The 17460-nt window shown below is 46.5% G+C and overlaps 1 protein-coding gene across 3 annotated transcripts in view; it reads right to left on the reverse strand.

Moving 5' to 3' along the window:
- The window catches only part of SPRED2 (sprouty related EVH1 domain containing 2), a 126671-nt gene extending 114090 nt beyond the window's left edge, over positions 1-12581 (reverse strand). For 2 of the 3 annotated variants that reach the window (XM_061432814.1, XM_061432812.1), the window contains exons 1-2: positions 12490-12581; positions 8762-9432 (exon numbers count right to left, since the gene is read on the reverse strand). In XM_061432814.1, coding sequence (XP_061288798.1) covers positions 8762-8787 — 26 coding nt within the window. In that variant the 5' untranslated portion in view covers positions 8788-9432; positions 12490-12581. Of the gene's footprint in view, positions 1-8761; positions 9439-12489 lie in introns of those variants that run through there. The other variant, XM_061432813.1, reaches the window with a different exon arrangement.
- Between the last annotated feature and the right edge of the window lie 4879 nt (positions 12582-17460).

Below are 17460 nucleotides of genomic sequence, written 5' to 3' on the forward strand. Positions count from 1 at the left end.
TCCACATGTGAGTGCATGAGTGTATTTGTATGAACACACAACACACACTCACCCTAGAAATGACTCAAGAACTTGTTAGGGGATCTGGGAAGGGTGTGGAGCTCCTCTAAAGCTTTGGACAAGGAGTTCCCTATACCCCAAATCTGGGAATCCCAACGCCTGCAGCTTGAGGGGTAACTCTGCAGAGGACGAAGAGGGCAAACACCTCTGGTGGCCAATCAGTCCATCATCCAGATAACTCTGGTGTTACGCCCTTAAGGCACAAGGAAATGCCTAGCACCCTAGAATGTAAGCTCCCCGAGGGCAGAGGCTCCCTCTGAGCCACAGCTGGGGTCCTGTCTGGCAGGAAGGTGGCTGGACACTGTGTGAAGTAAGTGAAGGGCACTCTGCAGCCAGTCACTCCCTCTCCTCCAGTCTCACCCTAACTACTATTTATTTTATCCAATAAATAATTTATACATGGCTTTTCAATTAGTGGCCAAGAATTTTCTAAAGTGAAGTTCCTTAGATTCAGAGAATACTACATTTCCAATGGACACCTGTCATCTGATATCCACTACTTTTCCTTAGGATAAAAAGACATGTAAGAACAGAACTGGTTCACAAACAGCAGACTCCTAATCTGAAATCTGTGCATGCGTGCTCAGTCATGTATGACTCTTTGCGACCCCATGGCTCCTCTGTTCATGCAATTTTCCAGGCAAGAATAGTGGAGCGGGTTGCTTTTCCTCCTCCAGAGGATCTTCCCAACCCAGGGATCGAACCTGCGTCTCCTGTGTGTCCACCATTGGCAGGCAGATTCTTTACCACTGTGCCACCCGGGAAGCCTGAAACTTGTTGACCCACAGTCTAACGAGAAGACAAGCATTAGCCTTCAGGGCCAGAAGTAGCATTAGGCCAGGGCACACCATCCAGGCACAGCAGACCTGTTTCAGAATTTTGAGCCTGAGAAAAATCCCAGATTTTGATTTAACCTATTAAACAAAGAAGAGACATTTAATTACTCTGTTTAAGACTGTATTTACACTTATTCAGCTTTAAGAGTTCTACAAAAAAATGAGTAAACATATTGGGATATAGATGATTAAATCTCTGGCCGAGCATCCACTTTATTCCCTGGATGGAAATATAAACACAAACACCAATATGGCACACAAATAGACAAAACAAGCCATAAGCCAGCTTACTCCTAAGAGAACTCTCAGCCTCATCCATTCCCCCCACAAGCCTACCGATGCTTTGTTTTAGAAAGAATTTGAACGCTGTTGATAATATGAGTTCTAGACCAGACAGGGGTGGCAAGAGAGCGAAGGATGCTACTACAAAGGTAAGTAAACTGACAGTAAGCATCAGAAGAGGAAAGAAGTAGAGAATGACCCCAAAGCCCACGTTTCCTGCACCACCAGAATTGGCAGCCTGCCCCTCTGAATAGTTTTTAAAAACAAACAACTTCAAGTCTTTCTGGATGTACATACAATATGAATAATCATTTAATTTTTTATATAAGGTCAAACTTTTTCAATTAATGAACATTTAATCAATCAATGAATGTTTGCAGAAAGCCTACTATGGGCTTAGCACTCTGCCTGAAGATGGGTGTACAGGTCAATAAGCTATTATTTCCACACCTGGAAGGGCAGATGGGCCAAGCTTCTGGGTGCATTCTCAGGGTGGGATGCAAATACAAAATAAACAGTGTTATCTGAAAAATCAATACTGGAGGCCAGAGCCAAAGCAATGAGAAAAAAAAGTAAGAGGAATAAACAGTGAAAATGAAAGACAAGGATGAACCAGGAAGGACAATTTTAACAACTCAGCCTGATAATTAAGTTTTAAGCACTTATGAATGGACCACAGGAAATATATCTAAGATTGGAACTGCAATTTGAAAAATCGTTATTTTTACAAAGAGGAGGAGCCAAACCCATACATTTTGAAGGTGCTCATATTGTTTTATCTCTTCAATCACAACTGCAAATGCCCTGCTAAATGCCAGGATGAAGTAAAAATTTGTTTCTTCACCTGTATGCTCTTGTGTGTGCTTAGCTGCTCAGTCCTGTCCAACTCTTTGCAACCCTGTGGATTATAGCCCGCCAGACTTTACTGTTCATGGGATTCTCTGGGCAAGAATACTGGAGTGGGGTAGCCATTCCTTTCTCCAGGGAATCTTCCCAACCCAGGGATCAAACGCAGGTCTCCTGCATTGCAGGTGGATTCTTTATTGTCTGTATGCTCTTGGGGCAATCCACATAGAAATTCTGTTTTAAAATAAATATTCAGCTGTCCTTTGAAAGTAGCATAAATAACATAAGCAGGATTTGCTATCATGTGTGCAACATACCCCAAGTGAACATACTGTTGACAAAGATTACCTTAGAAATGAGTAATTACAAAACAGTTGGTCCTTAACTTAGCCAAGTCCTATGCCAGTTAATATCAAGCATTTTACTAAGATCCTGGCCTGACTTCCTTCCCCTGACAGGGACCCCATCAAGCTGTGGTAACCGTCTTGCATGCCTACCATGGCAGGCACGCAGAAAACACATTTTGCTTCACAGAGCATGCTGCCCACCAGTGCAAAATATTCCTTCTACTCCAGTGACTAAAAGCCCTTAGACAATGCCTTAAAAAATACTGATCAAAAAGAAACATTTACAATAGTTAACAAGTTTATCAATATGACTGGGTCTTTAAAAAAAAAAAATAAAGGCAGTCCAATTTACTTAAGAGAAAACAAGCCAAAACAAACAGCCAAATGCAAAAACTTCCTGCTCTGCCTCTATTATCATCTTGTTCAAGTTTCTGAGGATTTTGCTGTTAGATTGTATATTTGTGTTCCACCCCATAACATAGGAACTCTGCCAACAGTGGCGCTCATCGGCACAGCTGTCTCCAACTTCAAGTGTTAAGACTCCACGAGAACCCTGTAGCTATTGCAAATTGTTAATATTTTGATCTCGGCAGACACTATCCTAAAGAGGCAGAAAACCAGGCTTATTGAGTTTAGACTCTTCCACTTCCCAGTTCCCACAACAGTGATTGGAATCAAAACGGTTTTGACTTTTCCATCCCAGATCACCAACACCAGATAGTTCTGCAACCAGTTTCCACAAGACACGTCAAGGGCTACAGGTAAAACATGGGAGTTTCTCAGAAGGAGGCTTATGCACACCCTAAGTTAACCAAATACAACAATTATAATTATTGCGTTTGTCAGCAGGGACAAAACAACATTTTAAAATAATCAGATTTGTTTTTTTTTAACTTAATAGATCTTTATTAAAAGCAACCACAATGTGCCTGATGATATTAGGCCAACAAGTAGAAAACTAGGCAACAGAAGTAACCCTGAATCCCAAAGCTCATATTTTGGGACAGATGTAGCTGTGTATAACAACCCAACTCTAAATGGTGATAACTGTCATACAGTGTGGAGGGAAAATGCTATAACGAGTCCACGATTTTTCCTTAGGGAGTGAGGGAGGGGGAAGTCCGGGAGGACCTCAGAAGAGGAATGACTCAGGGCCAGTAGTAGGGGAATGAGCAGAATTTCACATGTTGGAGAAGGAAAAGAAGAACATTCTGGAGTAAACAGCATGAGCGAGTGGACCATTCAGAAGAACAGTTTTAATATTGATACTGATCCACTTTTTATATATGTTATTAGTTAAAGGGATCAGAAAGCAGAGGGAATTAGGTACAGCTGGAAAGGAAGTAGCATCTGTTAAGATCCCTGTGGAAACAAACTCAGCAGATGGAGGTTAGTGAACGCCCACCACCTACCAAGACTATAACCTTGCAGTAGGCTTTTAATTTTATACAATGACAATGTCCTGGCTTATAAGTTGTTAAAGGTCTTTCCAAGTTTTTTGTTTTGTTTTGCTTTCAAGATTTTCTAAGGAAGAGACCAAGATTTTCTAGGGAAGAGATCAAGATTCCAATTCTTAGTGGACTCCAGGATTCTATTCTGGTAGAGCAGAAACACACCTACTTTTTTAAGGCTAAGGCAAAGAGAAGGGATCAATACTTGTTCCACTGTGTCTAATTTTCATAACTACTTACTTCAATAACTATACAGCTAACATTCCAGTAATAATCAACTCTGAATTCACATTCCTTCCATTATCTTAAGGTGTAACAAGCCCAAGTTTACTTAAATTCACTTTAATACAGTATGTGCCTCATAGCATTTTCAGGGAAGATAAGGGAAGTGAAAAAAGTTATGGCAATGACAGGATGTCACTAATTCAGAAGAATTAGGGACAGTATGACTGGCAGAAACGGTCTGAGCTTTGAAGTCAGAATGACTAAGGCTGGCCACCCTCTGCCCTTCTGAGATAGCACCTTGTGGTGCTTGAAAACACAGTCCTTCCTGAGACAGCCTACTAGGGTTATTTAACCTCTCTGGGTCTTGATTTCACCCCCCCATAAATGGAGGTAATAAAACCATATGTGCTTCCCTGGAGGCTCAGTGGTAAAGAAGCCGTCTGCCTATGCAGGAGACACGAGTTCGATCCCCAGGTTGAGAAGATCCCCTGGAGAAGGAAATGGCAACTCACTCCAGTATTCTTGCCTGGAGAATCCTGTGGACAGAGAAGTCAGGCAAGCTACAGTCCATGGGGTGGCTAAAGAGTCAGACATGACTGAGCGACTAAACAACAAACAAAACCATATACAGCACAGAATTGTTGAAAAAACTAAAGGAGTAAAGTGCTATAAAAAATATTTGCTGTCTTCAGTAAGTAATGTAAGCTTCCTCGTGGGTTAAATGTGGTAACACCTCCCTCACATGGTTATTTGAAAGTGAGACTGTAAAAAACCTCTCGGTGTCCAGCGATGAGCCGACACCAGAAACCTGTGTTATTCCTAGTGTGTGCTGTAAGCTTTACACAGGCTAGCTCATTTAATTCCCACAGCAACTCCGCGAAATCAGTAGTTTTTATTCCCATTTTATTCACTCAGATAAAAGCAAAGTGAGATACATCAGTAACTTGCCTTGGATCAGAAGGTGACCAAATGGCTAAGCCTTGAGCCATATGTTACAAATGCATTTAAAGCAGGATCTTTGGCCTTCGGCTGAAATAACCAGTTAGACATTTTTCAGTCAGTTGAGACTGAGAGTAAAGACATCAGGGAATTATTCTTAATTTTGTGAAGTGTAATCATTGTCTTGTGGTTTCACATAAGAGTATGCTTATCTTTTGGAAAGTAAGCTCAAGTAATTGAATATAAGAGTTCTAATGTCTAATTTCTTTGAAATGGTTCAGCAAAAAATATTTAAGCTTTTTAAGTTTTTTTCCAAATGGGAAACCTTTCAACATTAGGGAAAGTATGAGTGAGGGTGGAGTTATAAATCCATCCTCAGCAAGATGTGTGTTTCCAAGAAGAGTTCATCAACAAAATAGAAAGCTGAACGGTAGCTGAGTGGCTCTTGAGTTACTGCTCCTTGAGAAGAGTTTCTTCATTTTGTCTGCAAATTTCCAAATCATTTATAGCCATGATCCAGTGATTTAAAGATACAGACGAAACACACATGATTTAAAAAATTTTTTTCCATTTCCTCTGTACAAAAGGTCACTTTCAATAATTTATTGAGTTATTTTAATTATCTTTAATTTTTAATTTAATTATCTTTAATTTTCACTTACTGAAAAAGTCTGTAGAGTTATAAATCTTAACATGCATTTCTGTCTGGAGAGGGACAGAGGGTCAGGCTACTTTTTATACTGAAGCTATTGTTTAGGACCATCAGCAAAAAGAGCTTTACTAAATTTATAAGCATATATTCATTACAGAGGAATTTTAAAATGACAGAAAAAAAGAATATTAGAAGACAAAACATATATTTTTTAAAATTAAGCACAATTTTACCACTTGCAAGGTTTTGATTTATTGCTAAATGTAATATATTTAAATACCTGTATTGTTTAATAAAAACCTTAAATATATGTGGGCTGTCAGGAAGATCTATTTTACCTAAGACACAAATATATCTCCCTTTAGTTTCCAGTTTGATGTCACTTCCTTATAACACACCTTGCCTACTTCCAAAAGGTATCTGAGGAAGCTCAAACATAAAAACCATTAGAACAGAAAACAGATTGAAATGCATACAGAGGAGTGGGAAATAAATCTAGCAAAAACCTAAGCTAATATGGCTACCATAACCAAGCAAAAATTTTAGCTCTGAGCTTGAGACGGTGGTAGTAAATAATAAAACAAAACAGAAAACCAATCACAGCATGCCCTGTAAGTCTGAAAGAAACGTTCTTCTGGGCACCAGCATTTAAAAGGAATTTTTCAGATGGGCCAGTACATAAGAACGATGAACAATATAATGGACAGTGTCCACAAATGGGCAGTTTATACAGCCCATGCAGCCCATTTTTTTACCAGGCATTTCTTGTCTCATGACAAGGTCACTGCATTAAAAGTAATTCAGAAAAGGCCATTTTTGCAGCAGGCTAAGGCGCCACAGCTTTCTGATTCTCTAACTGAAACCAGAACCTATCCTCAAATATCCATTGTCTTAACTGGGCTTCTGACAGCGGTAGGGACAGCCAGTTCCATGCCAAACTGCTCTGAAAGCCTGGAAGAGAAATATTTATTTCTTGCTGGTGATTCCACCTGAAATCCCTTTGCTTTGGATATCAGATGGGATAGGATACAAAGCTGACCTGCCCTAGAAAGGAAGCGGCCAGGCCAGCATCCTTGAGCAAAGGAGGCAAGGAACCCCAATCTAGGGTGATGAACCAATCAATCTCCAACAAGCCCTGAGCATGGCAACCTTCCCTTCCTGCTACTACTGCTATTTGTGTGTGCAGGGACAAACAAGGACCCATAAAAATACCTGTTTATTATTAATAATCATGTCCAAAAGGAGGCAAGGCCCAGAAGCATATTCCTTACCCCACCCCATATTTCAGCCCTAGAAGGGCAACATTTTTCATTTTACCATTTCAAGATACAGTCTATGAAGGCCAAGCAAAGGTCTAACATAGAAAGACCAACAGATGTGGTGGGACATGGGACATGCACACCAGGTAAGATCCTCTCGGGCTACTTATGGGACAGGTGTCCTAAATCGGGTGTCTGGCAGACTAGTGGTTACTGCAGCCAAAGCTCCCTGGGGACCCAGAGAAAGGAAATTCCCTTTCCCAAACACCAACTCTCCCAACACCCCCTCCCGCCCAGCCGGGCGACAGCAGACGCCAAAGGACAACGGGGCACTAAAAAACAAAAAAAAAAAAGTGAGTAGATGCTTACAGCACAGCATTCTATCACCTGCTGCAAGACAAGCCCTCCCCGCCGGCCAGCCCTGAGTCACTTCCCCTCTCTGCATCGGGTCTCAATGCTCGCGGGGGCAAAAGACCCGGGGCCTCTGGCGCTGGATACCTGCAGCCCCCAAGTCGGCGCAGACACACGCTGGGCCTCCCTCTAGGCAAGTTCCCGTGGCTGCCGACCCGCTCTCTGCGCCCCAGCCGGCGCCGCCGCTACCTTGGCTAATGGCAGCTCTGAATGAAAGGAGCCGAGACAGGCTCCGGATTTATGAATGTGCAGGGGAGGAGGGAGGGATATCATGTGACAATAAAGGAGAGCGTCTTATTCACAAAAAAAAAAGTGGCTGTGGCGGGCACAGTCACGGAGCAGCGGCGGCCGCCGCGATGCGGTGACCGCTCGGACCCGAGGCCGACGATCTCAGGCACCCGGCCCGGCAGCCCAACCTCTAGTCGCACCCGCGATTGGAAACGCCTCGGGCGGTGGCAGAAGAAAGGCAAAGCCGCCTCGGCGGCCGCAGGTTCACGAAAAGCTGCACCTCGGCCAGGGGCTGAAGGAAGGCACGGGTCCCGCGAGGGGAGGTGGGGCCGCCGGACAGCCCCTCCAGCGAAGAGCCCTGAGCTTTGTTCGCCTCGGGCCCGCGGGCCGGGCACGCACTCCTGTGCACGCGCGCACACACAGATATACACAAAGATATACACAGAGACACACAGAGATATACACACAAGGGCCCCGCAGCGCGCTGCCCCGCAGGCTCCCGCCCTCCCCCGCCGCACATCCTCGGATCCGCCCCCCGAGCAGCCCAGACCCCGCGGGGCGCCTGTCCCCGGCTGGCCAACTCGTGCACACACACGCACACGCGCCGCGGGGCCCCAGGGCTGCTCCAGCACGCCGGCCCGCGCAGGGACCCGGGTGCACGCAGACCCTAGCGCAACCCGCGCCCAGTCCTCCCTTAGCTCCGCAGTGTTTTTTATGAATGAAAATGTGGTATGCAAATGAGAGCGATTCAAGAAAACGACATGGCGGAGTCTGGGCCCCAGTGGGCTTCCGAAGGGACCGCGGGGCTAGCGGAGGGGGCGGGAGAGTCACAAAAGTCACCGGGTCAAAACCCACCGACCCCTGGAAGCCGGAGCGGGGATGTCAGGTGTTCCGCTCCCGCCGCCGAGGATCTCGAGAGGAGGGGTGATTTGAGTCCCCGGAGAGGGATCGGGGACCGCCCGGAGGTCACCCGCGCGCCCTTGGCCCCTGCAGCGGCCACCAGCCCGCCGACCCAACACGCGCCCCCTCCAGCCTGCAGCAGTTTTCGCCCCCTCCTCACTTCATCAACTAGGGGGGAAATCTCGTGTCCCACACCCCACAGACCAGCGAGTCACTGCACCCCAAGCCAAGTTCACCCAAACAGCGTCCCCGCCCGCGTCCTCAGCCCCGGCCCCCACGCTGCCCTCGCGGGGCACCCTCGTCCCACCCCCGCGGCCAAACTTACTCGTCCGGGTGTGTTTCTTCGGTCATTTTCTTGTTCACCTAGACGCCTGTCCCGCGGCGGGCAGCTTTGCTCCCTTCATCTTCCTGTCCGCTCATCCTCCCCCCCACCCCCCTTCTTCACATCTCCGGAGATCGCCTGATTTGGTTGGGGGGAGCTGCTAGAGATGAAGGGGGCGCCGCAGAAGCCAGAAGGGGAAGCAGGGCGACGGGAGCGTGGGGTGAGGTCTGGGAGAAGGGGTGCACAGGCAAGCTTCGCGGGGAGTGAGCGCCGCAGGGCCGAGGGGCAAAGGCGGGCGGGGGCTCCGAGGGCTCGGGAGCGGGCGGAGCGGGGAGATTTGGGCAGGGGACGGCGGTAGGGGAGAGGAGGAGAAAAACAAGCGCGCGGTGGAGCGGCGGGGACTGCTGAGAGCAGGAGAAGAGGGCCGGCCGCGGGCGGGGGCTCGGCCCGGGGTTGCCCCAAGGGGGCCGGGCCAATCACGGTTCCGGGGAGCGCTCGGCGGCCAGGGGAGGTGCGCCCGGAAGGCGGTGCAGGGCGCCCCGTCCGAGCCCCATCTCTCGACTCTACCGATTTACTCCATATTGGATTCTCACCACCGCCAACAGGAGGAGGAAGTAGGGCGGAAGCGATGACGTCTTCCCAGCGGCCAGAGGTGGTGGAGTGCAAAAAGCTTCCTACTTGCGACCGAAAAAAAAAAAAGGAGGAAAAAAAAAAAAAAACAACTTTGTCCGGCCTACTGAGCATGCCCGACTTCCTTCCCTCCGTCCCCCGCCCCCCCCCCCCCCAAGTCCCTCCAGGCTTCCACTCCCCGAGGAGCCCCGGAGCGGAGTTGTTTGCGCCGCGTTTAACTCCGGATCCTCCCGCGTTAGCGCTCCGGGTTTTAAGATGCCCGAGAGGAGGGAGGAGGTGGCAGCGGGGGACTCGCACACATCTGGCCTCCGGTTGGTTCCCTCCCTCCTCCCAAACCCCTGGATTAAAAATCGGAGGGAAGAGGAGGAGGGGGAAGACGGTGAGCTCTGGGGGTGGCCGGAGGGTTGCTGGCCTTCGGAAGACCAACTAACCCCACCTTGGGTCGGGAGGGTGGGAGCGGAACAGGTGCATTTGCCAAGATTCTGAATGGCAGAGGCTTTTCAGTTTCTCGTAAATCTCGGGATCTCTTTTCTTGGTAGGGGCTTGGGCGTTTTTAAGGAATCATTATTTGTACATTGAAAAAAAAAAAATCCAACAGAAGCCAGGAGCGTTTGCATTCCAGTAGAAATGAAGGACTTTCCCAGGTTAAAATGCAAATCCAAATATGTTTTTTAAATTATTAAGTAAATCTCAAGTTGGTGGAGAATGGTCCTTGTCTTAGGCCCTTGAATGCCAGTTTCTGGCCCAGAGGTTGCCAGCCCCATGGGCTTCGGCACAGTGAGGTGGGGACCCCTGCTCCCGCTCTATCTCCCCTTTGTTTTTAAATTATTTTCCTAACCTGGCCTGGGACCGTGCCCAGGATAGGCCCGCACTTTTTAACACAGCACTGTCTAGGCAAAGGGCAAGCAACCTGCACAACTGTGCCAGGGTCTTTGCTTGGCTTGATGCTCTGCTGTTGCAGTTTTGAAATTCTTTATGGTGTTTAAACTGGGGGCTTCACACTGCTACTTTGCAGGGGTCCCAGAAATTCCATCGCCAGTGAATATTTCCTTCTGGGGTTTAGCTAGGGAGCAAGAGATATAGTCCCTGTTCCTTCCTGCTCTCCGAGCACTTTTATGTTCTCCTGAATGTCCCAAGACACTACACAAAAAATTTTAACTTAATGGCAATCACTGAACCAATTAAGAGAAGACTAAATATATGCCTCAAATGTTGCATAGGTAAAGGGTATATGTATGCATTTGGAGAGTCACAGTACTCTGAAGAAAGTTAAGAGTTTTCACCTTGAGTCAAGGGAAAACTAGTGGTTTACCCTAGGCTTTGTGTTTAATCTTAACCATGATCTTTGTGGACACAGATTGGGGTTAAACCCAATCAACCACTCTATGCTAAGTGCTGGTATGTGGTGGTAAAAAGGGCACTAGACAGGGGAGGAACACCTAGGTTCTGGTTTCCTCCTAGTAGCCCCAAGACCCTGAGTGAGGCTTTTAGCAATTCTTCAGTTTCTTTATAAAACAAGGATACCAAGGCCACACTTGTCTTTCTCAGTCTTTGAGACCACTGAGGGTCTATGAGAAAGCACTGAACAAAGCAAGACCTCATTGGCATCTAAATCCCCATAAGGTGAAGGCATCTACCCAGTTCTCACCTTTGCCCATTTGTTGCTTTTCTTAGCAATGTTTGAAAGAAGTCGTATTCAGTCATTCCTGAACTTCAGGAACATGGACATTTGTCTTGTCAGAAATATCCACCCAATGGGCGTCACCCTCTAGTTCAGAGTACTCAAATGACAAGGTTACAGGTGAGATGATTATTTTCTGCAGGTAGGCAAGCTGAATCGGTGTCATTACAACTCATTCATCCATCTCCCTGCTAATAACAGTGAATGACTGGCCCAACCCAGGAGCAAAAGAAAACATTCCAAGGTCCAAGAGTCACCAAGTCCCAACTTGGATGTTCTGCTGCCAGACTCCAGCAGGTCCTTAAGTTCTCTGAGCCTCACACTATCCTGTATTAACAAGGTAATATCCACAACATAGCGTTGTTGGAGGATTAAATGGCTATAAAATGAAGGCACTGTGTTAAGCACACTGCAAATACGAGATTAACGGCAACCCTTTCTTCCCTTTAGCCAGTGGATTATCAAATGCTCTCTCTTTCACTCCTGGTCCTTTATGTTCCTCTAAAGAAAACCTTCCAATTTTTGCCTTGTTCATTACGCAAAAGGAATCTTTTTGATGAAAATGTCCCAAGCAGGTCACCCCTCCCGCATCAATCGCTAACTATGACTGGCAGCTCCGAGAATAAATGGCGGTATTGAGTGAATAACTCAGATGTTTATTGATCGGAATACCAGGGTGTTATCAAAGCCTACTGGATAGTTACCATAATTGGGGATACCACGGATTCAGAGTTTTAATGACATTGCTGAAAAGAGCTAAATACCCACATCCCTGTCTCGCCCCGACAAACAGCAAAACAAGGGGCAGGCAACCCAAGGGTGTCTCGTACAGGGTGTCAAAAGTAATGTCGATCTGCTCACACTTCAGGGTAACTCAGCGGAGTCTCCCGTAGGAACCCCAGCTACTCGCCTCCGAACCCGAGTCCGGGGCGGAGGAGCACCCGCTACCGAGTCCTCCGGGCTGGCCGCCGGGAAAGCCCGGAACCCGAGAGACCCTAGGCGGCCTCGGGACGGGCATGCTCAGTAGACCCGCGTGCTAGTTTCAATCGGAAGCCGGCCTCGGCCCCCGCCCCCTCCCGCCCCGCACGGGCGTGGGGAGAAGCGGACATTTTCTCCTCCACAATCCGCTCTCTCTTGTCCTTCGCCCCCTTTCTGCGTCCTCCCACTTTTCGCCCGTCTGGGTCCGACTGGGCGCTGGTGTAGATCTCTCGGGAGTGGGCTGGTGATAGTGACTCCCTTCGCCCTCCCCCAGGGTTAGGGGGGTTGCAGGGTAGGGGGTGGTTGGGGAGGACTCCACTGTGCCCTAAGGTGGTTTGTGCCGCCCGACCGCGGCCCTCAGGAGCCCCCCCACTGCCGCAGCGCCCCCCACTCCCCGCCCCGCGAGGCGTGCGCAGCTGCGCCCCGCCTGTCCTCATCTCACCCTCATCCTGCCCCTTCGGTATTTCTCAATGACCGGCGCTCGGAGGACACTTCCGACCCGGGAGGGAGCGGGTATCATTAGCGCCAGCTTTATCAGTTCCTTCCGGTCTGCCAGGAGCCCAGCCTTGCGCGCAGCTTGGCCGCGCCCTGGGCTCTCGGGTGCCTTTATTTTTCTGTTTAAACAAGCAGTCGTGTGTGCCTGGGTGTGCCAAACGAATGTGCAGCCCGGCTGCTCCGCCCTCCCCCGCACCAGACCCGCCGGCCGGAATGGAAACCCAAGCTCTCTCGAAAAGAAGGGGATGATGCAAACTTAGAAACTGACCCGGCGTCCGGGAACGATGCCCCTGCGGGGCGCGGCGTCCCAATCCCAGCATGAATGGCTGGAGCCCGATTGCATAATCGGCGCTGTATAAATAGCCGACGGGCGGGCCGCTGACGCGCTTGCTGGTCCCGTTATCGTGAATACTTCATTCCCGATGCTTTCACTCCCGGGTCATTTTCCCTTTCAGCTGCAAGGCTGGGATTTTAAATAGCAGAGATGAAAGGCTCTCATTCCTGCCTCCCTGCTCCCTTGAGGTCATGTATTATGAATGAAACCTCGCTGCTTCCTGATGGCTCACTTCAGGTAGGGGAGAGACTAAGTCAAGGCAGCGGTCCACCGAACCTCGTGTGTGTATGTGTGTGTGAAAAGGCAGCGGTCCACCGAGCCTCGTGTGTGTGTGTGTGTGTCCCGGAGGGAGAGAAAGCAAGAATAAATGATTGACAGGGCTGGGCAACCGTCTCATCGAGAAAACGTAACCGCTGATGGTTTGCCTCTGGAGTTTCAGTTTACAACTCTACAGCCTCATTGTAAGATAGATTATGCAAAGGGTCTTTTCGGCTGTGGCTGCTCACTCGCCTTCGGCCTCCGAGAAGTGCTGTTTCAGTCGGAGGAGCTGGTTCCCTTTCTCGGAGGCAGCAGACATCCCTGACTGTAAAAGCCCTGGGGACCTCTGAGGTCTAGAAGAAAAGCAGTGCCACGGGTTAGTTTAGCCACTCTCTTGTTTCTTAGAAGCTTCTGCTATGTCCAAAGATGAGGAAGTGCAAAAACTTATTCCTCCCAACTGTATTTCACAAATACATGGTTGTTTTAAAAATGATAGTGTGCCGAGGGTTTTTGTTTTTTTCTTTTTAACCCTTTCTCTTAAACACCAAGTTTCGACTTATTTTCTCAAAATAAATGACTGGTTCTTCACCAATGCATTTCCGGTAAGTGAAAGGCAGTGGCCTGGTCATTATTTTTCAAACCAGAGGCTTATTGCTCCAACCTGGATTTAAAATGCCAGGTCCTTTGTGACGCTTTGGGATTATAGGAGACCATGAACCCAGGGTCCTGCCCTCCAAGGTTTTCTGTAAGGTGAGGCAACAGTCCTATACAGAAAACATTAGGGCAATGGCTGATGCCTTTAAAACATGAGGTAAGCAGGAGAGAAAGCAGAGGTCAGGGAAAGGAAGGCTCCCCAGAAGAAGGGGTGTCTGAGCCACATCCTGAAGGAAGGCGAGACAGTGTAGATAACTGACAGCCCAGTGAACCCAGAAGCCCCAAGGTGTGACAGGGTGGGGAGCCAGGGTAACAGAAAGGCTGAGAAGGATGGGTCTGGGAGGCAACAGAGGTCATGCTAAAGGAGGTTAGACTATCTTGAAGTCTTGGAATCTTTTGTAGCAGGTTCACAGACATAGAGACATTGGGCATCCATTGTCTGGGGGTTTGGAAACTGATAGCCCCACGGTCAGATAAGGCTCCAGATAAATTCTATTTATGCATACCTTTTTTCAAAAAAAAAAAAAAGAATCTAACAGTTTAAAATCAGACCGCTTCACATAAAAATCAAGATTTTTGGCTCCTCTTAAAAAATACTCCAAAGATGCAGGGACTATGAGTGCCAAATTCTTATTTGGTAACAGTTGACTCTTGGTGAATGAATGGTGGCTGGCCCGTCTGTCAGGCTTCTGGCTCCAGTAGGCATTTAAGTTTTTTACTCTGACATAAAAGAATCCTTTATGACTACATCAAGGCCCCACTCTGTGACCCAAAGTAGGCCGAGCTTGGCAATAAGTACACAGCGTTTTACATGAGGATCTCCTGGCCTCTTGGAAGGAAAGATACCAATCTTCAATCTCCTACTCCAGGACTATTATAAATTAGGCCATATAATAAAATAGATTAGAGTGAGCTCAGTCAGAGCCCAGTGGCAGGGAAGCAATGAGGCCTCTAAAACAACACAGCCCCAGCCCAGACTCTGCTTCTGGGAAACTCAACCCAAGATCTCTGCCAACAGGGCAGCTGAGGTTCAAGTGATCTACTGGAAAACTCCCCAAATGGAATAATGTTTGTACCCCAAACTTATGGAGCAGCATATATAAGTTTCATAAGACATTTTAAGCAGGGAATGCTAAACTCAGATTTACACTTTTAATAGATTACTCCAGGCATGGAGAATGGTTTGCAGGAAGCAAAGGATAGTTAGGGAGAAATTTTCTTCTTCCATGACAGAAATAATAATTCATGGCAAAGCACAGTGGCATTGGCCATGGAGATGGAAAATAATTCCAAAGACACAAGTGGGATGGAAATGAGTTGGCTTTCTGACCTATTAGATATGGAGACTAATGGAAAGGTCTGGGATAGTTTATAAGTTGTTGACTTGGGAAATTGGATGTATCTTAGTGTCTTTAACATGATTAGGATAAAAGGAGAAGGGCTTGGTCACCAATAGACAGTTGTTACCACTCAACTCTGAGACCAACTAAGTATGTCGGGGATTGAAGGATATAAAGGGAAGCTAGAACATAGAAAAGCAGAACCTCGAGATAGAAATGGAGGGACAGTTCCCTGAGGACATCATTTGAGCAACTGGAGTCAACCCTGCCTCAAACTTGAGGATGATCTGGACTTTTTAGATCAATTGGGCTTCTGTCACTTCCAGCCAAAATAATTCTAACTACCAAAATAGAAAGCCATATTTAGGAGAGTGAAAAAGATTGAGAGGAACTAAGGAATGGAACATAAGGGAATTTTAGAATGTATGTTTGCAATTTCACGTAGGGACATCTGGGGTCAGTGCCAGGGAGTTTCACAGAGATTCTGACTTAATAGAACAGACTTCTCCCAGGAAGTTAGTCAACATTTTATGAGTTGTACCAGCCTCTCTTTTTGGCCTCAGCTTCCCATTGTCACCACCCTATTTCACATCACCAGTTCCGTTCTCATTCTTAACCTTATGCCTCATTTTTCTGCCTTTATTCCCCAGTCCCTTTCTTCTGTAAAGCTTATAACTGAGAAAGGATGTTTCATAATGTAAAAGAACATAAACTTGTAGAATTGGAAGAAAATGAAAGATCATATGTTTGTAGCAACTGTGGCTCCAATAAACCAAACATTCTACCCAAGCTTTTTGGAATGGGTAAAAGGAAAAGAAGAAAACAAAATTCAGTAAGATATGGTCCCTTTATCAGTTAGCTTTTGCTGTGTAACAAACCACCGCGAGGGACTTCCCCCGCTGTTCACCGGTTAAGTCTTTCTGCTTCCACTACAGGGGGTGCCAACTTGATCCTTGGTGGTGGAACTAAGATCCCGCATGCAGGACAGCGTGGCCAAAAATCAAATAAACATTTTATTATCTCATGAGTCTCCAGTTTTTCGACAGGGTGACTGCTCTAACCTCAGCCAGCTTAGCTAGGGCTGGATGAGCCAGGAAGGGCTCTCCTGTATCTGGTGATTGGCAGGCTGACTAGTCTAGCCTGAGCTGGAGGAGCTCATCTCTGCTCCACTCGATCTGTTATCCTCTAGAAGGCCTGCCCAGACTAGATCACATGGTGGGGGTGGCAGGGTTCCCAGATCAGCAAGAGGGCAAATCCCAAAGTGCATGCATTTTTCAAGCCTCTACTTGCATCACATTTATTAATACTGTCTCATTAGCCAGAGAAGTCACACAGCCAACCCAGAGTCAAAAGTCAAGACCCAGGGAAATAGACTCTCCTTCCTGAAGAGAAGAGGAGTGGAGTCACATGGCAAGGGATGTGCATACAAGGATGGGGGGAATCTGTAACCTTTTTATAGTCTACTTCAATCTCTAGCCCAAATTTCACAATTAGAGAAGGATATTTATAATAATAATATACATTGATTACACATATGGTTTATAATGATTTATACAAGTATATGATAAATGTATTAGAAAATATACAACTAAATAAATATTTTTAATATAAGTATTATATGTCTACATATAGGTATCCTATTTATGTATAGGAGTACTATTGATAGAATTAACCTCTGCCTTTACAATCATTGATTTATGGCTAAGTGACTAAGAGTGCTTAATATTTAATAGATTTGTGCATGCTATAAAACTCTTCTCAATAATTTAGCAAATAAAGAGAGACCTTATGAACTTATGCTTTTCCCTTCTTCCTCACATGAAAAGCCTGTCTCTGATACGTCTTTCTTCTTAAAATAGGTATATCCCTAAAGAGATCTAGACAATTGAAATGTTTGTTAAAAAAAGCAAAAACACCAAAACACATATAAAAAACACTAGGGAAATTTTATTTAAGGTTACTATAGTTGGAATAATCTGGCAAAGCAAAATCATCCCTTAATTTGTTCATTATATTAACTCAGATTTTGTGCATCATTTTGGAACTAAAGCAAAGCTCACTTGTATACTTTTTTGATGGTGGAAGAGGTGGTACTCTTGATGGGAAAGTGATGATGGAAAGTTGAGAGGTAGTGGTGAAGGTAGTGTGATGGTGGTGGAATTGATGGTAGTGGAGGTGATTATGATGATTATAGAAACCATGGTGGTGGAAGGATCTGAAATAAAAACCTTCAGTTTGCTGTAAGTTTCCCTGTTGACCTCTCGCCAGATCCCAGATGTACAGACAGCTGAGCAAAGGCACCAAAGAAAGGGACAAAAAAACAGTTAAGTCA

Source organism: Bos javanicus, chromosome 11, assembly GCF_032452875.1.
Source record: "Bos javanicus breed banteng chromosome 11, ARS-OSU_banteng_1.0, whole genome shotgun sequence".
NCBI classification, from domain to species: Eukaryota; Metazoa; Chordata; class Mammalia; order Artiodactyla; family Bovidae; genus Bos; species Bos javanicus.